Source organism: Fundulus heteroclitus, chromosome 4 (genome assembly GCF_011125445.2).
Source record: "Fundulus heteroclitus isolate FHET01 chromosome 4, MU-UCD_Fhet_4.1, whole genome shotgun sequence".
NCBI lineage: Eukaryota > Metazoa > Chordata > Actinopteri > Cyprinodontiformes > Fundulidae > Fundulus > Fundulus heteroclitus.
The window spans coordinates 8,518,932-8,545,602 of record NC_046364.1 but is presented as its reverse complement, the minus strand read 5'-3'; the positions used below and the strand labels follow the sequence as shown (position 1 = coordinate 8,545,602).

Below are 26,671 nucleotides of genomic sequence, written 5' to 3'. Positions count from 1 at the left end.
GTCCTCTCATCAAAAATCTATAGCAATCACAAAGCGAAAGGATTTAGATTAAAATAAACAAGTGAGTTTAAAAACTGTAAAAGAAGGTTCCGGGAAAAAATGTGCAGGACCAGCTTGGGATCAATGTCAGACATGTTTTGCAAATAAGACATACATTTAAGCCAGTAAATCTTATTCTTGGAAGAGGAGACATTATAGATCAGAATTTCAAGGTAGTCACCCTAATATTGCATACCTCTTTGATGCTTTTCCCCCTACAGTTTCGCTGCTGTGGCGTCACCAACCACACAGACTGGTTTGAGGTTTATAATGCCACTCGAGTGCCAGATTCCTGCTGCCTGGAGTACAGCGACAACTGTGGTCTCGACAACCCAGGAACTTGGTGGACTGCTGTAAGTTGAGGCATAAATATGAAAGTAGATCTGAAAAAAAAAAAACTGCATACTTTTCTGTTCCTGTTTGGAAAAGTATGTGAAGAATATTGCTGACCTGGCCTTTGCCACATAATTGCTAGCAAAAGCATTTGTACCCCTAAAACGTTTCACATTTTGTTATGTTTCATACACATGTATTTTATCGGGATTTTATATAAAAACACCTAACCAAAGTGGTAAAGGATTGTGAAAAGGAAGAAAGAAAATATAGTTTCCAAAGAATTTAACAAATACTGTGGCTTGCACTAGTATTCAACATCTTTACTCTGATATGTGTAAATAAAATCAAGCGTCTTCAGATGCCAAACGTCTTAATGGTTAAGAGTTAATTTGTGTGTAATGTAATCTTGCTGTAAATTTAGCTGTTCTGCCAAGACTTGAAAGGTTGGTCAGAAACTTTTGTGGGCAAACAGCATCATCAAACCCAAGGAGCTACTTTAATGTTAGAAATAATTTGCTGGTCAGCTGATCAGATAATCTCATTGCTGGTCCGAGATCAGATTCGCTGAGTTAAGTATTACAGACATAGACTGTGTAGATTATATAGATTGGCCCCAAACTTGAACCCTAAAGTCTCAGAGAGTGTATGAACGATCCCTGACCGTTAATCTCTGCAGAGGGAGGAAACATAGGATTTTCTCACTTGTTAAAGAGAGTAACAGGGTTTATATGACAAGACATGGTCAACCCCTCCCCTTCCTAGGCACTGTCCCCAAGATTGGTTTCCAATTCAAGAAAAAAACATAAAACAAGCTGTAAGATAGAGTCAAAGTCAGTGTGTTATTAACTCTACATTGTATATACCAATGTGAGGAGGATGTGGAAGTGTGTTAATAAATTAAATCTTCCGTGGCAGGAGCAGCGTGGCGCCTTAACACGATATGCAGAGAACATCTGCTTTTCATATCTGTGGAAATCAGATCCTTCTCCTGTGGGTAGGATTTCATACACAAATGAACAAAAATGCAATGAAAATTAAACAAAATAACATTTTCCAACACTCAAGTAATCAGCACAAGGCACTGAGCCAAGTAGCGACAGCAAAGGAGGGAAAAGGTTTTTCTGGCCTGATAGGACCAAAACGTAACTTTTCTACGGTACATATAAAGGATTCTGTGGAGAAAAAAATTACACATATGACCTTGAACACAACTTTTCTTCAGCAGGAACAGGGAAGGTGGTCAGGGATGGATGGATTTAAATAGAGGGCAATCTTTATAAAAACCTGATAGGTCTTGAGACTGGAGGAAATGTTGAATTTATAGTGGGACAACAAAATTAATCTGAATGAATACAAATCTATGCCACAAATTTTCTGGGTTTTTTTTTTTGTTTTTTTTTAACAATTCAATAGCTCTAAATCTTTCTTCTTCCAGTTCACAAAAAATAACATTTTAAGCATGTAACATGAATCAAATGTGGAAAGGTTCGAAGGGTATCGTCACAAGGCACTGAATGTTTCCTATAAATGCATGTTGTAATGTGTTTATTGCTGCCTGAAGTCATTTCTATCCAACAATCAATACTATAAATGTTTCTCTCTTTCATTCATATGAAAAATTCTAATCATAAAAAGTATCTTTAAAAAGGAAACAATTGTATTTGGACCTGCAGTATGTATTTTTAAATGTACTTTAGACCTCAACAAGCAAACCAAGACATTTTTATTCATTATTACTAATACTGAATTTGTCCCATTTCCCAAAAGAGCTGACCGGTGCTGCTACTACTATTTTATTTAATACGTAATTAGCTTTGGCGTTAATTTGTTTTAGGCAGTTGTACCGCACGGAGAGTGGTTTTGCTTTCGATTTCTAGTATAATATGTTTAAATAAACCTTAGCTCACAATGTGAGACACAAACACATTGAGAGGGTTTGGCCTGCGGTGCGTCTCTTTAAGACCACTCATCAAGGGGTCACAGAGATGATTCACTCTGGCCCAATAATGAGAATCATGTTGTTGCAGTAAATCCAGAGTTGAAAGAATAAAAAGTGACTGATGTACAAGAGGAAGTCCCAGAACTGCGGCATAACTGCAGCGTGACTCTTTACTCAAAGAGTTCAGGGGGTTAGAAACAAGGTGTCATTTTTCTCCTAATTAATGGCCAGTTTTATTAATACTAAAATGACAGTATGGCTTTAATTAATGCCATAGCATTTATTAGCCTGAAAATACTTTATCAACACTAGAAGTTCTTGCTGTTGAGGATAATATATATTTGGACGGATATAATTTATTTAAATTGCAAATAACTTGAGAACTATAATTAGTCTAACTTCAGGTGGACCTGCTAAATGAAGCTGCAGACTGTTGAAATGAGTGTGCTTTTGTAATGATTTCATGTGAACTCTTTCCCAAATGAGAATCTTCACCTTGGTATTGCCCCTACACACTTGCCAGTTAAATGAAGAAGCTCAGCATTATTTCAATTTATAAACAGAAAACAGCCAAATTTTACTTTCAGGCTTCTTTCATACAAACACTTCAACAGTAAAAAAAATTACATTTATTACATTTTTTTTAATTTTTTTTTTATCCTTCTAATTTATACATTAAAATTCTGGGCATACTTTATGGTCTGTTATAAGTTAAACGAGGGAAAAACAACCATTCATTATCTGGAGAACTTAACTTGCAAGCTTGGTCAAGATAAAAATGAACTTAAATCAACGCTCTTGCAGATTTTTTCTATCCATCCATTGGATCACTGAAGGAACGATCCCTCCCACTAGCAACGCTCTCAGACTATTTTGGGAGATCCCAAGTATTTCTAGATCAGAAAAGATATTTATTCCCTCCAGTGAGTTCAGGCTCCCATCCCCTGGATCTGCTCCCAGTGGGAAGTGCCAAGAAAGAATCCAAAGAAAGGATGCTAGGAGGCATCTTGCTGGGGTGGCTGAACCACCACAGTTGACTCGTTTCAAATCAGAGGAGCTGTGGCTCTATTTCCAGCAGCTCACAAGAGCCTGAGCTCTTCTCCCCTTCTCTCTAAGGCTAAGCAAGGCTCTTTTTGCCTAAAGGTAATTCTAAGCGCTTGTGTCTAGAGTCGAGCTCTTTTGCATGATCTACATTTCATGACTAGAGATTAGAGCTGGGACATAGAAGAACTGGTAAATGGAGAGCTTTGCGTTTTGGCTCAGCTCTTCTACCCCACAGATCAGAGAAATTCCTCTATAACTGTAGAGAAGGATGCAGGTTGGCTATCCACCTGCGTCTCCATCCTACAATCACTGATTAAAAAGACTTGAACTCCTCCCCTCGAGCTGTAAACTGATCCCCGAGCCTCAGACTTGACCCGCCTTGTTGGCTTCATGCTCAGCGACAACTTTGTGCTGGGAGTGCAGACACAGTTATTGCTTTGGGTAGCTTTTATAAGGCCCCGGATAGAACTAAATGGGAGATAAACTCCCATGAGCCCCTTGGCTTCTCTGTGAGGTTAAAGATCTGGACCTCTGCTCTTTTCGACAGCCATTCTGCTCCTCCTGATTATTACCTGACACGAATCTGCTGCCAGGCCTTTTCACTTTTTTCACTAAAGTCCCAATCACTTCAAGGGAAATATTTTAAAATCTATGTGGACCTGATTAACACTAACCTGGGAATCACTGGCACAAAGAAAATAAGCATGCAACTTAAAGACTGGATCAGTGCACACAGCTTAAACCATTGAAGAACCAATTTCGAAACGTAAACAAATGCACAAAGTTTAAAACGTGTCCAAAGGACAAACAATAAGTAACAATTCCCTCTAAGATGTGTCTACTAAATGCAAAAGGTTACACAGATTCACCAGCGTAAACTAATATTTTTGCACTAAGGGGATCACCAAAGAAATGTTAAATGGAAGCTTTACATAGAAAAAAAATTAGAAAAATTTGAGAGCATGGACTAGAGACCTAACATCCCCAAATAAACCATATCTGGGCGGGATGTTCTTACCACAGCATATATCATTCATTTACTAAACATCAGAAAGCTTCTGAAGATAAGTAGATGGTAAAAATATGCCAGGGTCATGTAGCAGATGAGCAAACAGACTATGATTACGGTAAAATATTACCTAAGCATCACTTTATTGCATTAATATGATCTGAGAGCAGCAGCAAAGAACATAAAACATGTGTTTGAAGTTGATTATCACCATTAGGGACTAAAGAATACGACGCAGATCGGGACTTTTACAGTCCAGCAGTGCAAGCGCTATCAGAGAAAATCATAATGAGTGAATTTGATGAGGAATAATGACGCTGCTTTCTGCGCGGCACCTCATAATGTTGTTGCTACAAAATGGTAAATGGACTGTTTCAGAAAACACATCAAGTGTGCCAGATGCTACCTCCCGGATCCCAGTTTGCCGAGCGCCAGATCAAGTGGGTGGAAAATCACTTTTTAAAAAGGTGTCCCACCTCGTCGTCGTCGTCGCTTGTTTTGTGTTTTTGTGGTCCACAGAGTAAAGGGTAAGAATGACAACCATCTCTGAAACTACCCGTTAAGCCTCTGGAGCCAAGTATGTCCATGTATTCTATGAACAGGTATTCAAAAAGAAACGGATCACAGTTTAACTGGATCGCTTTGGTGCATTTCTCAAATTACTGCTTGTTCGGTCATTTTGTAAATGCCCTTTTCATACAGATGCATAATCAGACTTTAACAGTTGCTTATGTCCTTCTGATCAAAATGCAATGTAACAGCTCTCAGTTGACTTTATAACAACCCCGCCCACTTGTCATTTTGTCATCAAGTTATTACACTGAAAAGCTGGTTACCATTAATTGTCATGTGTAGTTTATACATTTCTGTTAGGTAAATCTAATTAAGTATTCCTCCAGCCTGTTAAACTGATCTTATTAAATCTGCATATGGAGTGTTTGCAAAGTTTGGCTCAACAAATCTCCATAAACAGTAGTAGGACAGGGGGAGTCGTGGCCGAGTGGTTAGAGCAGCGCGCTTGCACTCAGAGAAGGATGCAAGTACCCGGTTCGATCCCCGGTCCTGGCACTCTGGGTCCCTGAGCAAGACCCTTAACCCCAGATTGCTCCCCAGGTGCTGCACAGTGGCAGCCCACTGCTCCCCAAGGGGATGGGTTAAGATGCAGAAGTGAATTTCTCCATTGTGAGATCAATAAAGTTCAATTATTATAATTATAATACAGCTTGCACTTTCAGTGTATTCTTCTATACTTACAAAGTACTTTCTGAATTTACAGATTGCCTTCTACAACTTACAGGTTGCTTTCACGTAATTTGCAGGTTACAGACTTAAAACATCCCAGACAACTTGCTAAACTCTCCAGTATAGGATGACTTCATGAACTGCAGGGTATTTTCCAGAGCTTACAGGTTGCCTTTCAGTATTTCATGGACATTACAGGTTAGTTGTCCAGTATTTACCGGTTACACTACTGTAAACTGTGAGCTACTTGACAAACGTAATGGTTATTTTCCCAGAACATGCAAATGAACACGAAACCTAACTTTCAACAAACTCTTTTGATTTTTGATTTTGTACGTAGTTTTGAATTGGATGTTCTGCGTACCATTTCCTTTAACTTGTTTAACTTCTCTTTTCTACTGGAATGCAGAATATTTTCCCTTTGTACTTTTTTCAAGTATTGAAATAGTCTTTCACATGTCGTTCAGCTATTGGGATGCATATGTTTTCAAGCGTTTACATCAGATAAGGCTTCATTTTGATAAATGCTTAAAAATGTTAAGTGTAGTGCACCAAAAAAAAAAGAGAATAACTGTAAATTTTAAATACCTAACCCCCAAATGGTAAATATTGTAATAGGGAAGGATTTATCGTCCAAAAAAAAATCATAATATAATTTGAATTATTCATTTTGGTGCTTATTATCCTAATTGTTGAGTGTTAGACTTTGTGCCTTAATGAGCTCAGTTTCATTCTTTCACATCTGAACTCTGAGACGGTTCTTGTAAAGCGTGAACTTGCGCATCATTGCATATTATGTTATTTAGTATCCCCTACTCTCTGGATTTCAAGAGGGTAGAGGGATATTTGCTGAATGACGACTCACAGATATTTTAAACATGTAGGCCTCTCGCCCATAGACCCCCGCAGATAGGCACAGGCTCATTATGTGACGTGTTGAGGAGTTGTTGGAGACACCGGCCACATGGGACGAGGACAGCAGGATCATGACTGAGGTGATTTACAGAAAACATATGCAAACTTTCAAAGAGAGAAGGGAGAAATGAGAGGATATGATGTACACAAGAGGAAACGCAAGTCAAAACAACAGAAGGATCAGGCCAGACTGACTTACGCCGTAAACATGGCCTATCAGTCTGGAAAGCAGCGGGTAGAGCCCGATTTCAAAGCAGGGACCAACAAGATCAGCAGAAACAGGTTAGAACCAATCAGATAACTTTAACTGACTAACAGTTGTGACACAAACTCAAGCATCACGCTCTGTTTTTGCTCTTGGAGCAGAACAGTTGTTGAGGTTTTAAAAACATTTCCAGCTCATTCAGGTCATGATAAAGGGCATCATTAAAACAGTGTTCCGCCGCCATTTTGACTGCTATGGTTACAGAAAAGCGCTGCTCCATTATGGGTATTTCTGGCGCTGAGAAAGATGCATCTTAAACTCCCGCTTTCCGCGCTGTGATTGGTGCTGTAAGTGTAGACCAGAGAATCTGGGCCTGCCCAGACTGACAAGATGTGTATTTAATACAATTGGCATATGTTTCTCTCCTTTTTTTCCTCCTCTACCTTCACATTTCAGTGTCGATTCAACATGAAATAGACCCAGCATAAAATCTAATAAAGTTTCATGCATAGATAGATAGATAGATAGATAGATAGATAGATAGATAGATAGATAGATAGATAGATAGATAGATAGATAGATAGATAGATAGATAGATAGATCGATCAATCAAGCGGAGCACTATAGCGAAAGCAGTAAGGCTCCACTTGTGAAAGTAAAATCTGTTGGGCTCTCTTTGGGATCAAGAAAACAATTCTTAATGCTACACTGCCAGACAGGACACAATAAAAAAAAAAAATAAATAATACAATTGGCGTAAGTCAGTATGGCTGGCTGCGCTAGAAATGCTTAGGAGGTTAATTTGTGGGACCAAGGCCCTTCTCTCTACAGACGGTATTCCAGCTGAGTCTAAACAGGAACTGCGGCAACTGGGGGCGAATTACTGGGATAAACAGCAGGAATACACATAAATATAATTAAAAATAGCCCTAAAGGGTCTACTTATGGAAGAGAGCCTAAACGGTGACTTAAAAAAAAACATAAATATGTGTAACAAAGAAAAACAGAATGTGAGTAGACCACATTTCACAAGAAAAACCCAGACCACTAAAATGCCAAACACAAACTAAGTGCCTCACAGGCTGAAAAACAGTAACTAAAAACAAATCGGAGCTTTTATACATCAACAAACTAAAGTACAGAATGCCGGCAAGCGACTGAAAACAAAAGAAAGAACCAAATGAAACGCCATGTGATGAACAAAACCAAAAAAATTATTCGTTTTTAACGTGAAGCTTGAAGGTTTAGGAGTGGGAACTTCTGGCTTTAAGTGCAAACCGCATCCGTTCTCCACCTGCAGGCTTTTTCACCGCATTTGTCAAAGATGTTCCACACAACCCGCTGAAACAAAAGTATGTGTTTCCATTCCTGCATGAGATTTTGTTGGCCGCCACGTAGCCCTCTGGAATCCAGTGATACAGTGCATAAGGGCACTTTAATTATTTGTGCTCGTTGTGAATCTGTGAATTCGTCGCCTCAGCCCATATCTTGTCTCTGTACCAACAAATAGCTCTATTCACATCTTGCAAACACCTCCCGATTTGAAGCATCTTCTTCTAATTAAATTCACATTCCCATGCTGCCTGTGCTTTGCCAGTAACATCTGATTAAATTCAGTCTGTCAAGCGTCTCGGATTGAAATCAAATCCACGTTCACTCCAGTGATTTCTCAATTGAGTTTAATAGTGACGAAGAGAAGCCAGCCGTGCCATTCAAGGCCACCGACTTAATGCTACTGAATTGTCTCCAGTAGATACAGTATGAGTGTTTACTTCTCCTCGTACATCTTTAACAAATACCTCATACAGCATTTCACTTTTACAATGAATATGGAGCGAATAAATGCCGACGGGTTATTGTCAAAGTCAGGGACGGCGTGGCAATATTTCTGCCAAAGCAGAAGAAATATTTCCACTGTTTTATTGCTAGGCAGAACAATAAATCCTCGACTATGTGACGATGCGAAATGACAATATGACATGTGTGGTTTCAAAGTTGGATCAATGTGCGGACACAAATACGCAGGGACCAGCAACAAAGACGGAGCTGTGGAGCAATTAAGTCAATGAAAGCAAACAAAAAGCACACAGGCTGCATTGAAAGGGGCAGAAAAAAAAGGCTTTTGAGCTTTTAGTTTCAGGGCGGATTACTATCCACCGAGGATGAACACCTGTACATCTCTGACAAGCTAAAACACAGGGATAACAAAGCTGAGTCTGAACTTTAACTCATCGCTGAATAATTCTAGTTGCTAAGATTATTTTTCCAGAACATTGATAGAAAGTCGGCTCGTTTGCTGCCTTTTTACACGGGTGTCGTGGATTCAGCTGCCGAGTGGGCAGCAGAGTTTAAATGTTTTTGAAACAAAAATAAAGATGCCTGTGATGGACAGGCGACTTGTCCAGGATGTATGGATGGATAGATGGATAGAAATAAAGATTAATCTATTCAGTCTGGCTTTTTGTTGACGCTTTATTATTTCCTTTAAATTCTAACATCTATATCATGTATTTTAATTTTGTTTTCTTGCTGATTAAGTGTAATAAATGTGGCAAATACTGTTGTCACAGTCTGTTGGACTCTTTAAGATTGTTCTTCAGTGATTTTTCCTGCGTTTGCATTTCTAGTCCGTCTAGTTTTCTGTATTTCTGGGCTTCCTGGTTTGCTCGGCGCTTTCCCCCAGCGCCTGGGTTTCATACACAGCCACATCTGTTCCTCCTCTGTTCATTTACTCACCTGTGTTGCATTCAATAATCAGCCTCCCTGGTGTGTTTGTTCTCCTGGTTCGGTTGTTCCATGCCAGATCCTCTGTTGCTCTCACTCTGTCGCTTTTGGCTCATTTTGTTCATTAAAACTGTCTTTACTCTCCATGATCCTGCTGCCTTGTCTCTGCATTTAGCTCCTCATCAAAGCCACACCATCATTGTTGTATTTTTTTTAAAGAATATAGTTATTCACCATTCTAGATTTAATTTATTTTTTTTGTTTACTATGTATGGTCTTGACTTTATTGTTTCTGTAAATGTTATTTAATCGTTTTATCTTCCTACGCATACAGTACACATAGTTCCAGTGTTCTCTCGCTATTTTAATCCACACGACTGGGTTCCCACAGTTCTCGGTTATCTATAGTTGAATGTGTCTCACTTTTGATTTCTTGTTCTGAATTCTAACAATTCTTTTATCTGTCTTTTTGCTTGACTTGATCATTGTATGCTGGTCTAGTGGTTAAATGTTACATTTGAATGATTGATTGAGCTCCGCCCACATCTTCCTGTCAACTCGGAGCAGCTTCCCTGCCCCTGCTGAGGTAACGCTTCCCCGCAGCATGATGCTGCCGCCGCCACATTTTACTCTGAGGATGGTGCATCGTTTGTTTTTATCGTTGTTTATCGTACAGCACATGTGCTTTAGACCAAAAAGTGTCATTCTGGTACCATGTAACCATGTTCTCTCACATGTTTGCTGTGTTTCCCATACATAGCTTCTGCAACGCCGGCTTACTTACTCGCCACTCTTGTCAGTGCACGGCTAATTGGTGTCCTGTCAACCGATTCTCCCACCTAAGCCGTGGATCTCTGAAGATCCTCCTGCAGCTTTTCGGATTAATTGCCCCCTTGCCATCCAGTTGGACGACTGATTAAACAGGGCTTTGAGAGACGTTAAATGCTTTATACTTCTCTTCATCTTCATCTCCTGGCCTGTCTGCAGTGCTCCTTGGCCTTCATAATGCTTGTTGTTTACTACAATTCTCGGACAAACCTCTGAGGCCTTCATGGAGCAGCTGTATTTATGCTGAGATTAAATTGCACAACGGTAGACTCAATTTACTATTTAGGTAAACTGTGATTTCAAATTATTAGCATTTTAGGGGGTATGAACACTTTTATTGTAGATAGTCTGGGAGAGTCAGAAACATCTAAAATGGTTTTGAAGCTAAGATTAAAATGTGCTACAGCCTGTAAGTGTGGATTAGACGAAATACTAAACTAAATTGCCTGAAACTGACAGCAATACTCAAACCCAACGTACCTTCTCTGGATCATCCAATGTGGTTTTTTTTTAGTATAGTTGATTTAAAGTTTGATGGGAACAGTGATTTTTATCGTGTGAGGAGAAAGCAATAGAGATGACGAGTTGCTGTCAGTTCAGAAGGACGATGAAGATAAGGGAGACGTTGGTAGGGCTCCCTTGAAGAAACACACAAAGGCAAATCAGCACGAAAAGCTTTGCGATGTCCGCCAGGATTGTTGGCAGAAGGAGTCAACACCAATCACAGCTTTAAACTTCTGAAAAGGTTTGGACAGAGTGCTGTGCCTGTTATCTGTGTGTGTGTGTGTGAACATTGATTTGATTTAGAAAGGGCTAAAGTCAGAGGTCAGTGGACAGATGATGGTTTCAGCAACCATCTTTGACCCTCCTGCTAGGACTCCTGAGCTGCATGAATTCAGTTCAGGTATTTCCTTCACATTCAGGCTTGACTCCCATGTCGTCGGGGTGAAGGACCTCAGCCACAGCTTCTTGGTTCCCCTGCTGTTCAGAGAGAGAGAACTGCTTCTTCTCTTGGGCTGTAGAGGTCCTCAACACATTAGGTCCATCAGAAGTTCCCAGCAGTAACTGTAAGATCCAGGCACAACTCAGACATGCATCCACTACTAACGCTTCACTACTGTTCCCACAATCCATCACTCTGAGCTGCTGATTTTTTTTTTTTGTTTGTTTGATTTAAATAAACCCATCGTTTTATCCACAACATAGAAGGACATGTCTAGTATCTTGTTACTTGTCCAATAAACAACATTGACCAGTTCTGCATATTAAGATTTAATGTGCTAAGTGCGACTCGGGGTCTATCTGTGGTCCTTGACTGCAAATATTTTAGAAATTAGCCTTTCTCTTATTAAATTGCAAGATTTGTTTAATATTATGTATTTAACATGAAGTACAGATCAATTTTCATTTCATTTATTAAAATATTCTATGTATAGTTTATTGTTATTGTTTTAGCATTTTTATGTAAAAAGCCAGAAGTCGGCTCTCACACTATGTCGTCTTTTCGTCACCAAGTCAAACCTGGAGCTAATCCGTACCTGTGAGTCCAACCAAGTAATTTCACCTTCGACTGAAAGCCTGATCTATTCCTGACAAGTGATTGTCGGCCTTGTCTAAATAGAAGGCGTAGCCTAGAATTACTGTTGTGTTGGTATTGGGCCAATTTTCAACTGATTTCTTTCCAGCAGTGAATCACAAACTGTTTTTTTTTGTTTTTTTTTTTTTTTGCTGGTGTTGTTGTTGAAAACTTCAACTTGATTGCTTTTATAGAAAAAACATCAAGTATCTTTAAATACTGAAGCAACACAAAATAAAAAGCAGCAATCTTTATCTATATGAAAGAGGGTGGCTTTGAATTGAAACTGAACAGTAATCTTGGATGGTACTTTTGTGTTTTAAAGGCATACTATGCAACATTTTTCAGTTAATTAATGTGTTCCATACCATTTTGGATGATTAAATGAGTCATTTCAGGTCGAACAAAGGTTTTCTCGGCCACCCTGGTGGTCTGTGGGGGAAATACCGTACTTGCAAGAGCTCTCGGCCCGCACCCACAGGCTCAGAAGTCTCGTGCAAGACTGCGAGAGTCTGTCTTGCTTTACGGCGAGAACTCCATGTGTTTTTGCCCTGCCATTCACTATATGCACGCGCAAAAGCAACAACAAAGAACCGCGTGTTAACGTCAAATAAACATGCAAGCATATCGAGTTTTATTATTATTATTATTATTATTATTTATTTTATCTATTTATTTTTCTTTTTTTTTATGTTGGCGAGACGCTACCGCGGTGGCCGCGATGGATAGCGCTGCGGGAAACCCTGATGTTCATACTTTCACTGTGTTAGTCATTGTTTGTACTGCCGTTTTTTCCACTTTTCGTTGCGTTCGCCTGTCTGCTAAGCTCAAAACAACCGCGCCTGGCTTGACGGAGAAACCAGAACAGCTGAGCATCTTTACGACAGTGCACTTTTACTTTCGCCCTCTGAGGGGAGCCTCGCTGGAAAATCAACCCCGGTTGCATAGTATACCCTTAAGACGGGACAGAACCGGAAGAATACATTTTAAGCGTTACACAATTTCTGAAGGCCATGATGTAAAACCACAAAGTTGTTGACTCTGTGTCTGCATTAAGAGGAGGAGGAGGTCAACACAACTGGTGTCTTGTTTATGCGGTTTTGGGAGGATGGAGCAGGAGATGGACAGAGAGCATAGGTTAGCATCTCCACAATGAGGCCTGGTCTGTAATAATGAGGGTCCTGCTCTGGTCTGTTGTAGTGAAGAAAGAGCAAAGCCAAAAAAAAAAGGGGACTGGTTCTTGTCTCACACTCAATTTTACTCATAAGACATGGACCACTACTAAAAGGAGAAGTTCTTGTTGAGGTGAGCTTCCTGCAGGATGGCTAACCACAGAGAAAGTTTGTGGAGGTTCATTACTAGTGGGAGCTTGGAGCTGTGTCACATTGTGGTTTGGGTTTCTGATCAAAGAGCCTTACCTCTTTGGCCCCTTCCTTTGAAGGTTTTCCGGGAACCTTTCTGTCAGAGGAGACCCTTGAGCAGAAACAGAAGTACCTGGAGGGAACGTTTATCTCTTCAGGCCTGGGAACACCTTGGGTTCCTGGGTAGCTGAAGACTGTTGCTTTTTAGAGGAAAATCTAATTCCCTGTTGGTTCTGTAACCTTCGTGACCCAATCTCACATAAGTGGAAAACGGCAATTGGGCAGATGGTTAATTGTAAAATACACTTATCCACTGCATGGTCAATTTGTAAATTGTATAGGCTACCACGACATTTGGCATCATCTCTATTTACAATAAACCATCTACTAGCTGGAAAGGATCCATCAGCCACAAAGAAACATCATAACTCCTCTGGTTCAAATATTCGGCGCATTTTAGGCCTGTCTGTGGACTTTACTAACTTCCGAGGAAATAATCTCTCTTCATCTTGTAAATACTTCTTGTGACTGCTAACAAACTACTGGTACACAGGTATACTGAATAAAGGTGGTAGAAATTCTGTTACCATTTTGATGAACAGTCTCATGGCTTTAAATAGGCTTAATCTCTGAGCTGGGAGCCCCACCGAAAGGTCGCAAATCTGTTTTAGTGGAGTTTGCAGTGGAAGTCTAACCATAAAAATATAAATTTATATAAATAGCTCTGAGATCCAGGAGGATTGCGGTCGGACAACAGTGTGATAAATACCCCCCAAACCTGTCTTAAATTTAGGCCCACTGCATGACTTTCCATATTGATCCAGCCCAGAAGCATTTTTTCAGGTATATATATTCTCTGGTTCACTGACATTTCAAGCAGCAGTAAAAAGCAGAGAAGATTGTGTTTGGTTTCTCCGGCACTGACTCAGCTTCTTGATGTAAGAAGATTTGAAATACAGCACAATCATGGAGACATGTCTGCCGAAATGAATAATTTAATTAGAACAGTGCACTAGCCTCTTTTTGATAACACTTTCTGTTCCTACAGTACATCAGACAGCCCTTAGTGTAGTGTATTAATCATAATCCAACGCACAGTTTGGCACACATGTCAGTGAAAGGTCTATTGAGCCATATAGCAAATGTCACCCGCATCGCTTCTGGTTTCAGCTTTCAGTTACACTTAGAAAGCCTTTCACTTTGCTTTGATAATAGATGTCCTATTCATCATGGGATTGTATCGCTGTATCTGGCAGACAGAGCTCTATATGATTACATCTCTCTTCTCTTTGCAGAAAATAAATGTTACAGTTTGTAAAGACGGGGGTTCTTGAAAAGTATTTACCTCCTTAACGATTTTTTTCTGTTGTTTTTTCTTTTTCTTTCTTACATATAAGCGTTTTGGGTCATAAAAAATGTATAGCAGTCTAAGACAATACGAGTAAACATAACATGCAGTTTGCAATGGATGATTTCTTTTATTATGGGAAAAAGCTTTTCAAAACAATCTGGCGCTATGTGAAGAAAGATTTGCCACTTAAATCCAAAAAGTTGCATCAAGCGTTCACAATAACAGGTACGTAAGCATTTAGATTGCTGTAGAGGAATTTTAACCCTCTCTTCTTGGCAGACATCTTTAAATTCAGGCACATTGTGGGGTTATAAAGCATAATATGGCCTTTTTCAGGTTCTGCCACGGGATGCAATCCCATTTAAGTCTGAACTTTGACCATGCCACTTAAAAAAATCCTTTTTTAAGCCAGTCAGAGATGGACTTTGTTTTAGATCATCATTCTTCTGCATGATCCCAATCCGTTTGAGCTTGAGGTCCCATAGTGACCCCTGGACATTGTCCTTCAGGATTTTATTGTAAAGAGCACGATTTGTGGTTTCATTCATTGCAACGCGTTATCCAGGTTCTAAAGCAGCACAGGACAATCACACTATTACCAACATGTTTGACTGTCAATATGATTTTCTCTTTTTTTGAAATGCTAAGTTTGCACCAGTCAACAGTTTCTTTCTTATTGTTGAATCATGACCTCTGACATTTGTGACATCCTGGATGAGTATTTGTTGTACTCTTGGAATAATCTTGGTTGGCTAACCACTCCTGATGAGTTTCCCTACTAAGCCATGTTTTTCTCCATTTGCGAATAATGGCTCTCACTGTGAGTCCCAAAGCTATCCAGACTGGCTATTGTTTCTCATCTGTTCTTGATCTTGATGATGTTTTGCTTTTATTTTACTTCATGTTGTCAGACAGGTTCTGACAAAAGGGAAACATCAAATCAAAAACTAATAGACTTAAATACAGCATTTTTTCCCAAAACTGTGAGGACTATTGCCCCCTGCTGAGAATCACCAAACCATCAGTTCATAATATGTTACATGATACAAACACAATGCTGGTTACACAGGTTTAGGATCTGATGAAAATCATTTATACTGTCTCTCACTTGCAAATGTGTATTCACACACTTCAATCTATCTGATACTTTCTGGTTAGGCTACAACTAAATCTATTGCACAGTTTTGTAGACTGTTGTCTGACTTTTTGACTTGAAAATGTGGCCATTAGCTGCTAAGGACTACATGCATGCTTTAAGCCCCTCACAGAGTGTTGTTGCACTGCAAAAACTGAACTAAAAATAAGTCAAATCTTCTTGAAATTAGTGCATTTGTCTTTAATTTGAGCAGGTAAATAAGATGATTTGCCAATGGAATGAGATTTTTACATTTAAAATAGGAACATTTAATCTCATTTAGAGTGCAGTATATCTAATTATCTTATTTTAGGGGTCAAAATACTCATCCCATTGGCAGATAATCTTATTTATGTGCTCAAATCAAGGACAAATGCACTAATTTCAAGATAATTTCACTTATTTTTAGTTCAGTTTTTGCAGTGTGGCCAGTGCAATCAACTATTTGCTTTTTGATTGTTTGTTGTGTTGTTTTTGTTTAAAGCAGTAAAAGATGGAAACATTATGTCTTGCTGTGTCTGCGTTTTATGTGTAGTTATGTGACTTCTGAGTCAGTGTCTGCGTCATCAAAAATGTCATTATGGTAGCGCATAATGAAAATAAAGCTTCTTGATTCTTGGTTCTGTTTAGGTTGCTTCTGGATTTTACGGGTCAGGCACAATTTAGGGCAAGGTGTGGAAAAAAGGCCTAGGTGTATAATCCCAAAGGAGGAGATTTTAATGTTTCTAAAACAAGTCCCCCAATTTTTTTCACAAATACTTTCTGTTTTACTGCACTTTAAACACACAAGATACAATTTAACTCTCTATGGAATTGCTGACTCTCTGAGAAAAATGCTTCACTGCACAGCGATGCGTCTGTCCAGATTTGCTGCAGTTTTCATCAAAACGTGGCTCTAAAAAGTCTGAAGCTTCTCCTGTATTGTCAAAACAGTTTTCATGCTGTTTTGCAAAATTTATTTTGAAAGAAATGTAGGTGAGACTCAAAAAATAGATTTTTTTCTTCACCTTTAAATCAGACATGGTGACATTTGCAATAATGGTTCCAATGGATATCTATCTATCTATCTATCTATCTATCTATCTATCTATCTATCTAGATAGATAGATAGATAGATAGATAGATAGATAGATAGATAGATAGATAGATAGATAGATAGATAGATAGATAGATAGATAGATAGATAGATAGATAGATAGATAGATATCTTCAGATGGATACCACAAGTTTGTATTTATGCTTTATAGCTGTGGAGCTGTACTTAATTTATGTAATGTATATAATTTCTGGTGGAAATTGCTCCTAAACCCCTCTTAAAATCTCTTTGATGATCTGAAACATTTAGGTGAGACAAAAAAGTAACAGAACAATGAATCTGTAAATCGGAAAAATACTCATTTGCAGCATTTCATTTTATTCTAAGCAGTGAAAATATCTTTTTTTTTTTTTTTTTTTTTTTTTGAAAATATCTTAAGATATAATGAATGAGTACAATTAGTTTTTTTTCAGACATAGATTGTTTTCATTGAAAAAGGTTTGAGAGGAAAAAGATGGAAAATTCTTCTTTAGTGTCTTTATTTTATTTCTATTTCACCTAATTTTATGCAGGTAAATCTCTCTGAGACATGAGGTCTTATTTTCAAGAGCACCCTTTATGCAAAAGACGTTATTGTTATAAATACTCAATTAGTGTAGCTTAAAGTACTAAATAGTGGTGGTTACCTTTCCTGTGTTAAGGTTTGCTTAGTCTCTTTGGTTATGTGTGTCTTCGCAGCCATGTTACGAGCGAGTAAAGGACTGGCTAAACGAGAACCTGGTGGCGCTTTGGATCTTTGCTCTATGCACAGCTCTCACTCAGGTAATGACAGCTTTAAACATGATTTTTTTTATTTATATTTTTGGTCATAAATGCACTTCTTCATGTCTTTGATATTAAAGCAGCTCAGTCAATGAGATGAAAACGTCTCTCACTGTTACAACATTAAGACCTGAGCACAGGAGTTTTGTGGACAGCTTCTTGAGGACCACATAGTGAGCTTGGCTCCGCGTAAAATTCTCTTATCTCCCCCGCAGCTGAGTGATTCGTGATGTGCTTCCCTAATCTGAGAGGATAGATGCTCCACGTTTCCTGAAAGCATCAAGTGCAGAACGCTCGCCTGATGCTGCAGGCTGATTTTCAGTCAATGCCCTTTTTAGAAAAATGAAAACTGGAAAGAACATGTAATTACTTCCAGATTTATCTCAAAGATCTATGGTGTTTGCCTGCTGAGTCACAGCCTTATATCAGCCTGTTCTCATTTCCACAGAGTCACACACCACCGAACGTAGAAGAATCTGAAAGATAGAGTATAACCTTATATTCTGCTGCTGTTGCAACATTTGAAGCAGGTTTCAAACCCTGCTTCAAATGACCAGCAACAGCAAAACTTAAAAAAAAAAACAACACATCCCTGGGAAATTTAGATTTAGGCACCCTAAATACCTAGATAATATAAAATGGGCCTGAATCTGCTCTGTAGACACAAATTCTACATTATACTGATAATATCTGTGAAACTACAACAATACGGTAAAACGAAATCATAATGGAATAAAAATACCTGATAATAATGCGAAATGCATAATAGAGCTACTGCTTTCTTGTGATTTAAAGTAGTTTCTCCAATGTGCAGATTACTTTCTGGCACTTGCTGGTTATATTGAGAATGTGAGATGACTTGTAAGGTGGTACCATCCAGAGTTAACAAGCTAGCACTCAGAATTTACCAGGTACCTTTCAGAATAACAGCCTATCATCTTAAAATGTATAGATTACTTTGCCAGAATTTATAGGTTTGATTCCAATAGTTCATTGGTTGCTTTCGTGAAGCCTTTTGTGTACCTTGTTCAGCTCTGCCCCGTGTTTTCCGAAACTTAGTAGTTACATTTAAGAACCTAAAGAATACTTTCTTAAAATGCAAAGATTACTGGCAGTTGGTTTTATTTTCTGAAACGTACTTCTTGAATTTAAATGTTACATTTCAGATTTTACAGGTTATCTTTCCAGAAATGCTTAAATTACTTATATGTAAAAGACAGTTTCGTTTAATAACTCGTAACCTGGTACTATCTGAAATTTAAAGGTAACTTCTCAGAACTTATGGAACACTTTGCAGAAACTACACATTACTTGCGAGTAACCGGTTAAACTTGCAGATAACTTGCAGTTGTTTAATGAGGTGATTTGTAACCTGGTATCTTCTGGTAGTTACAGATTACTATTCTGAATTTGCGGTGTACCTTCCAGGTCTTAGACGTTATTTTTTGGAAAGTATAAGCTGTTTTCCGAGCAAATATACCAATGCTTTTGAGAAATAGATGGCTGTTAATGAGTTTCATTACATTTCTCTTCAAAATAGAAAGTAAACTGTATGTTGGAGAAAGAAACTGCAGTTTCTGAAAAGGTAACCTTAAATGTTTCATAAAAGTACTCTGTAAGCCCTGATAAAATAAGTTCTATTTTTTATGAAAGTACCCTCAATGTATCTGTAAAAGTAGTTTATAGATTAGAAAAACTATCTTGTCAGTTCTGGAAAAGTAAGCTTTAAGTAAAGTCCAATACATAACTCCCAATGTCCAGATAAAACGCTTAAACGTTTACAGGAAATATTACTGGCTATATACCTTGTCCTATCAGGTAATGTAATCTGGATGTTACACAGAAGCTCAGTTTGTGTTCCATTAAAGCGTAACCAGTAAGTCATTTTAAGTATCCTGTAATTTCTTGGAATCCAAACTATAAACTCCAGAAAGCAACCCTCGAGTTCAAGGTAAATGCCCTGAAAGGTGCCAGAAAGCAGTGGCCAGGTTCTGGGTATGTCCACTGCACATTCAGAGTTATCTGCAAGATCCACAGAAAGAGTCTCATCTGTTCCTGTCAAAGTAATCAAAGTCAAGAGATTAACCAGCAATTTCCTATAAGGAATGTGTGAGTTGCAATAAAACACCCTCTAGGGGGTGAAAAAAACAGTAGTATGTTTCAGAAGGTAATCTAAGGTGAAAGTAAATACCCTAAATACCCTGAACATTCCCAGGTAAATAACCAGTAGGTTTCTGCAGTAGCCTCTATGTTTTAGGAAGGCAGCCGATAAATTAAATGAGAGATCCCTGTTTTTCTTTAAGTTCCTAAAAACAACCACTGAATTTTCAAAAATGACTTCTAAGTTTAGGGAAGGAAAGCTGTGAATTCCAGTAAGTTCCCAAAATCAGCTGCAAGGATATACCATGTATTATTCATGTACTTCCTGTACATGTGTTGCTGTCTTGAATCGATTCTATTATGCTAAAATATCTCATCTATCTGAGTTGTTATTTCTGTTTCTTCATACTGGGATCAAATTGAATGTGTTAGCATTGCCTGCAGAGCATGTCCAGTCTCACTTAAAACATTTCCTTTATATGTGCAACCTTGTGCAACCATGTTTTTTATGAGAGCTTTGTCAATGCATCCAGCTACAAGTTTCATTATTTAAAAAAAACAAGGATTTCTACAGTTAAGTCCAGAATGTAAGCAAGATAATATATCCATGTTTGTTTATCTTTTATTGACAACATTATCACAGCTCCAGTTTATGAAGGTAGTAAAAAGACACATTTCAATATATATATAACAAAGTTTGTTTTACAGAGGTGTACTGGCTTATAACACCTAGGGGGAAATCTGTGTTGCAAGAGTTTTATTATCATTCCCAGTGCATCCACATCTACCCTATTGTAAGTAATAACCAAGCTGTTGCAGAAAATTTTTAAAAAGCCTGTTTGAGATCCCTGTTGATGTCATAATGTGGTTGAGGAAGGACCCAAGTTCAAAGAGTGTGGCAAAAATTGAGTTTTAATAATAGAAAATAAGCAAACTTACCAAGGTAATCATGGAAGTAACAGTTCTTTGAAACAGGCAGGGTAACGGAGCAAGGCAGCTGATCAGAAGAAACCAGTAATGAAAAATGAGACCGATGGGCACAGATACTGAGGGATAAGTGGAGAGTGACATTGAATGCAAGCAAGTTAATCAAAAGATAATATGGAGCAAAAGGAGCACAGGGAGACTGAGGAAAGGAGACTAATGAATATGAGTGCAGCTTAATTGACATAAACAGATACTTCTAACCAAGGGGAAAAGATAAACACTGAAAAAACAATCTGAATGCACAGAACACAAGGATAAACTAAGAAACTATACATAAGGAATTAAATAATAAAAGAACACCTAGAATACATAAACAGGAAGGTTGTGAAAACAGAGACTTAAAAGAAACACAAAAAACAATATTGATCATGAAAGTTGAAGCTATGAACATTAATATAACTGCCTAAAAAATGACTCTGCTGGAAAATGCATGAAATTAAATGCTCAGGGACAATTTAATAAATGAAACAAAATGTTTATTCACTCAAAAAGACTTCTTTCAAGGGAATTATTCAATTCATTTACACAGTCAAACACATGGCCATACTCAGATCAGAGCAACACTGAGCAGTTCACATTTTTATAAAACTGCTCTTGTGTAAAAGTGGGTTTTGAGTGCACATTACTTTTACAATTTCATCTTTTTTATTTCACAGCGAAATTATACAGTTTTGTAAAAGCTATTTTATCCCTGCATCCATTGAAAGGCCAGTCTGACTCACTATGGAGACCTATTTCTATTAACCTACACAAAAATCTAAAGTAACTTTGCTGATCAGACTTGTTTAAACGGTTTGAGAACGACGGAGAATACTAGTGCTGCTCCTGTTACAATACCAGGTTCTGCCGGGAAAATTGGAGTCCCGGGATTCCTGTGGCTGTTACTTCGTCTACCCGCTGACAAATGGAAACAGCTCTCTCTGCCAGCAGGGGCTTCCCTCAGCGGGACAGCACAGCCCACCACACTGCTAAAACTGCTCGAACAGCTTGAGGAACAAGACAAGGGAGCTTAAAGTATTGACCCAGCCTCCAAACTCCCAGGGTCTCAATCCACACCAGCTTCTCACAGGGAGCACTGAAAAAAAGCCAAGTCTCGCAGGACTCAGAGTATTAACTGTCGACTTCCTGCTGCTTAAAAGTTCCTGTCACCCTCGGAGCTCTGTTTATGCCCCAACAAGCGAGAGCCGCTTTGGCAGCATGTGGGCGAGCTTAATTTGCATGTAGTCAGGTGTACATTTTAATAAATTGGAGTTTCTGCTTGAATTTTAGTCTTTTTATCAATTATTTTTCCTCCAGTTGCCTACATTTCACAGGGAAATATCAACCCTCTTGCTACACTGTAACATTATTTATATGTTTTTTTGCAGACAGATGAGAACAGTATATCGTTTTGTTTGAAGTTGAACAAAAATTGTATAGTAAAAAAGTAAAATTGAGCTGATATTAAATGATATATCTATATCAGATTAGTGTAAAACACCTATGAAGAGGAAGAAAGTGGGGAAAAGGCTTTAAAAAGAACATGTAAAGTACTTTTCATGATTCAGGACAGGTTGTGTCATCTGGTTGATGACCCTGTCTCTAAACTCTCTGTTTTGCCTTCTTCTTTTCCTCTGTCAGTTTCTTTCAGTGGTTTCAACTCCGAATAGTCTGGCTGATAGAATGAGTTATCTTATCTCCAAAGACAAATACAAGACATCTTCCCTGTTATCACCTTTTTATTTTTTATATAGTTCTCTTTAAATAATACAAGATGAAATGACACGTCTCAGCTGTTCAGGAAGATGGAAACATTCAGCGACCTCAGCACAGGTTACTTCACACACAAACACCAACATTGTTCATCAGAGAAAATATTGCTAAATTAATTAAGTCTAATGTTGAAGCATAGAGGTTTAACATCCAATAAAGAGCTGGTATGAAACTTTAGAGGTTTTAATGGGCTGAAATCCACACAAGTTGGTTCCCAGTTAGTTACTTCTGTTCCTAAAGACTTCACTGCCAAGAAAAGATGCATCTTCCTCTCTGCTCTCTTTTATCAATATTTAAATAAGGTAATGTGTATGGAAATGAAAGAGCAAATTTTAATACATTTATGAAAACTACACACAGGGCAAGAAGCCTGTAATTCTCAAACACAAGCTGCTTGTAACAGAGATTCAGCAAAGATAAATATCCCCCACAAGTGAAAAAAAAAAATAAACTGTTGCACTGCTGGCTTTGCAAAAAATAATAAATAAAAAAAAAAAAAAAATAATAATAATAATAATAATAATAATAATAATAATAATAATAATAATAATAATTGTTGAAGAATGTAAAATTCTGCAACTAATTTCAGTTCATTTACTTACAGAATGTTATTTACATAGTGCAAAATTACGCCAAATTCTATCTTCAGGTACGTTACAAACTGGTTATGACCAGTTATTTAGAATCCAGCTCAAATTCAATTCAAATTAAATCAACATATTCTAGTACAATCCATGTCCAGATTCAGAGCCAGTAACATAGAGTAGAATCCCTTCTTCATTGTATCGATTATACACGGTAATTGTGAAAAACGTATTTAGCCAAAGAAGCCCGGCAGATTGAGTCAAGTCGTCGACTTGAGTACCTCCACTTCTCCGGTTTAGAAAGTCATTATTAAAAAATTATGATTATTTAAATAGAAAGTGCTTTACAACCAGGGGTTAATGAACTGAACTCCAGTAAAGTAAGTCTGTCCTTTGTGGGCAGCCTGAGGACGGTCTGTCCCAGCTGGGAGTTGCATTAAGTCAGAACCGCCTCTCCCAGCAGGTGCAGAGAGCAAATGGTGCACAGCTGTTCCTCGGTAACAGGAATTACAACTCTGCTTTTTATTTATTAATGGAAAATAACACAATGCATTAACAAAAAGCACACCCACATTTCATATTTGGATGACCATCTGACGTATTTAGGTGCAGGTTTGGCAGTTGTGGGGAAGTTGTTTGAGATTGGACCTCATAAAGACAGAAGTCTGGGTTCTGTGAGCTGAAAGCCTAACGAGGGACAAGGAAGGTAAATAAAGCCATTGGCTCTAAATCCGATATGCAGTACTTATGTTAAATAAGAACCTGCTGTAATGTTCTGATGGTGATGTCCCTGAAAAATACACCAATAAATAAAAATAAAATAAGTCAGTGAGCCTGTTTGTGTTGGCATGTAATTAAAACAATCTTTATGTACAGCAGATAGTAGGATTGGAACCACCAATATATACTTCAAATGCAGGTTGCATGTTAATGTAAAACATGTACAATATGGTGACCATATGAAAAAAAGTATCCTAAAGAAAACACAAACCAAATTATTGGAACTTTAAGGGTAGTTAAAGCAAAGTTTTGTTTAAAAGGGGGCACTTATATGGAGCTAAAGAGGGGCCATAAAGTCAGTTCAAAAGAAAAAACATTCAACCTGAAAAATAATAGCTTTGTACAGTTTGGTGTCATTTATCTCTGTAATAAAAACTGAATAGTAAGAAGCATGGAAATGGTGTTCTCACCTATAATCACATTCAAACAAAACATCTATTGTATGTATCCGCTGTTGGGCTAAAAAGAGCCCAACAGATTTTACTTTCACAAGCGGAGCCTTTTTCCGCATTCGCCATAATGCTCCGCTTGATTTACACGTGCAAGAAGCATTATTAATGCGGGGAATATTTCATGTTATATGGACACTGAAACAAGAAGGTATAAGAGAAGAGAGAGAAAAAAAGGAGGAAAGGTGAAAAAAAGAGGAGAGGAAAGGGAGAAAACGTTACAACAATCTGAGTCTGCTTCTTCACCTGCAAAGAGAGATGTAAAAAGAACAGCACAACCAGCTGATAAAGTATTACAGACACAATCAAGTAACGCCTTGATACCATCACCAAAGAAATTAATACATGTAATAATAATAATAGGGGTTTTCTGTATGGAAGTGAGTCTGTAAGTACCTGAATCCAAGCACCTGTAGGTGTTTGTGAGATGTAAGGTCTATCCATGAGAAAAATGCTCAGTAGTGCTTGTGAGGAGCCAAAGACCCGCCCCAGAGCACCGAGGCAGACGCCAGGGGAACCAAGACCCCAGATGCCCAAAGCGACCCCCACAGCAAAGGTGTCCAGGAGGGGCCAACCCAGGAGATCTGCTTCCCCCAACCAAAGGAAGAGGAGACAGAACATGAAATCTCCTTGCAGAAAGACCCCAGGCTGGGATTTGAACCCAGCAACTTCTTGCTGCAAGCCACAGTGCTACCGACTGCATATCCATGCAGCCTGTATTGTTTAATTAGTCTATGGGATTAATAAAGTATTACTGAATTGAATTGAATTGAATTGAAACAAAACAACCAAACAAATTCTGAGGAAAGAGAAGAAGATAAAGTCTCCCCGGAGATACTGGACCAAAAATACAGTTTGTGATAAAAATCAGTGTGATAAATAATCAGCGAATGCTTCAGAGATTCCTGTGGCTGAATCTCCTTTTATTGTTATCTTAGAAATGAGTTTTGGATGCAGCACTCTCAGAGAAGGATTTATTTTTTTTTGTCATTTATGACTAACCAGCAACATTATGAAGTAGAAAATGATCCGAAGAGCTCCTTTTATTTCCTCTGCAGCCATCTTTGGGGACACGTGATTCTATTAATCTCTTTCTGTGTGTTCCTGCAGATCCTGGGTCTGGTCTTCTCCATGACGATGTTCTGCCAGGCGGTGAAAGTGGAGACTTTCTACGCCTAGTGATGGACCCCTCTGCCCTTCAGTGTGCTCGGATCGTTTCTCATCTGAGAGGGACTCATGCCCCGCTCCCCCCGTCTCCCAACCTTGCGCCCTCCTTCTCCATTGAAAAACTTTTTTTTTTTCCTGAGCCTGTCCGCTGTGTGACATTTGCTCTCGGATGTCACCGGTTCACAGTATTCCTGCTAACTATCAACCAGCACAGTGTCAGTGTCGCCCCCCCCCCCCCCAGTCACGTTCCGCTCTGTGTTAAAAGCTCATTTCTTGTGTTATATTTTATCAAGCAGTATTACAACCATGTATAAAACAATGTAACCCTTTTTTTCTTTTTTTTTTAAATATGTGTTTTGCTTAAATTATTTTAAGGTTTGTATGTGTTTTGAAAATAGGAGCTCCAGCTGAGAAAAGCGCACTGGGTTTAGTGCTGCAAGTGCATGTCTCCTGCAATGATGTGAATTAAATGTTTTGACTCGACGGATCGGCACGCATCGTGTTTTCATTCCTGAAGCAGGAAAAGCCGAAGGTCTTTAATGCGCGCTTCGCTTAAAACCCGCAGCTGACAAACAAGAACAATAATGGAAACGTCTCAGGAAGCGGCACTTAAAAGAGTTAATTCAGCCCCTCTGCTGAGACACTTCAGATTCATTAAAACATTTTGTAATTACCCGACTAATCACGCATTAATTCGATACGTTTAACAGCCTTGCTCTGAATCCTGTGGCTTATTTATTAGCGGCATTTACGCGGAACATTAGCGCTTGCACCACGTCTCGGTCAAAGAATTTCAATGAGCCGTGCGGTGGCAGACGCCCTGAGACCGGCCTGGGGCAATTTTCGCCCCGGCACCAATCACAGCCAAAATGACAAAGACTCATCCGCAGTCTTTGAAGTCACCTCCAGTCCTTTTTGTGACTCCTTAAGTTCCTTTTTTTTTTTTCTTCTTTATTTCCCATCTTGGGTCGTCAAGCATAATCCAGGCAGTGAGTACACCAGAGACGCACTTTGATTAAATTGGCCCACAGGAGGGAAAACGCTTTAGCGTTTTCCGCAGTACTGCAGGTGCAGGAACTCTTTCTGCATTTCTTAAGAGTTTCCTTCAACTGCTTCTATCTTTTTTAATGCCTCTAAACCATATGGACCTCAAAGAGCAAAAGTTCAGGCACAATCAACATGGGGAAACTTTTCAAATTCCAACCGAAAGCCAAGCAAGTATTTTTAGTCTTTTGGCAGAAATGAAAACAGAGAACATTCCAGGACTTTTTCCTACTTTAAAACGCCAGC

At 38.6% G+C, this 26,671-nt stretch overlaps 1 protein-coding gene across 2 annotated transcripts in view; it reads left to right on the top strand.

Moving 5' to 3' along the window:
- The window catches only part of tspan4a (tetraspanin 4a), a 235,394-nt gene extending 209,525 nt beyond the window's left edge, over positions 1-25,869 (top strand). For both annotated transcript variants that reach the window (XM_036136005.1, XM_012868206.3), the window contains 3 exons: positions 261-392; positions 17,479-17,562; positions 25,325-25,869. In XM_036136005.1, the coding sequence (XP_035991898.1) occupies positions 261-392; positions 17,479-17,562; positions 25,325-25,393 (285 nt within the window). In that variant the 3' untranslated portion in view covers positions 25,394-25,869. The remainder of the gene's footprint in view (positions 1-260; positions 393-17,478; positions 17,563-25,324) is intronic.
- The last annotated feature ends 802 nt before the right edge of the window (positions 25,870-26,671 follow it).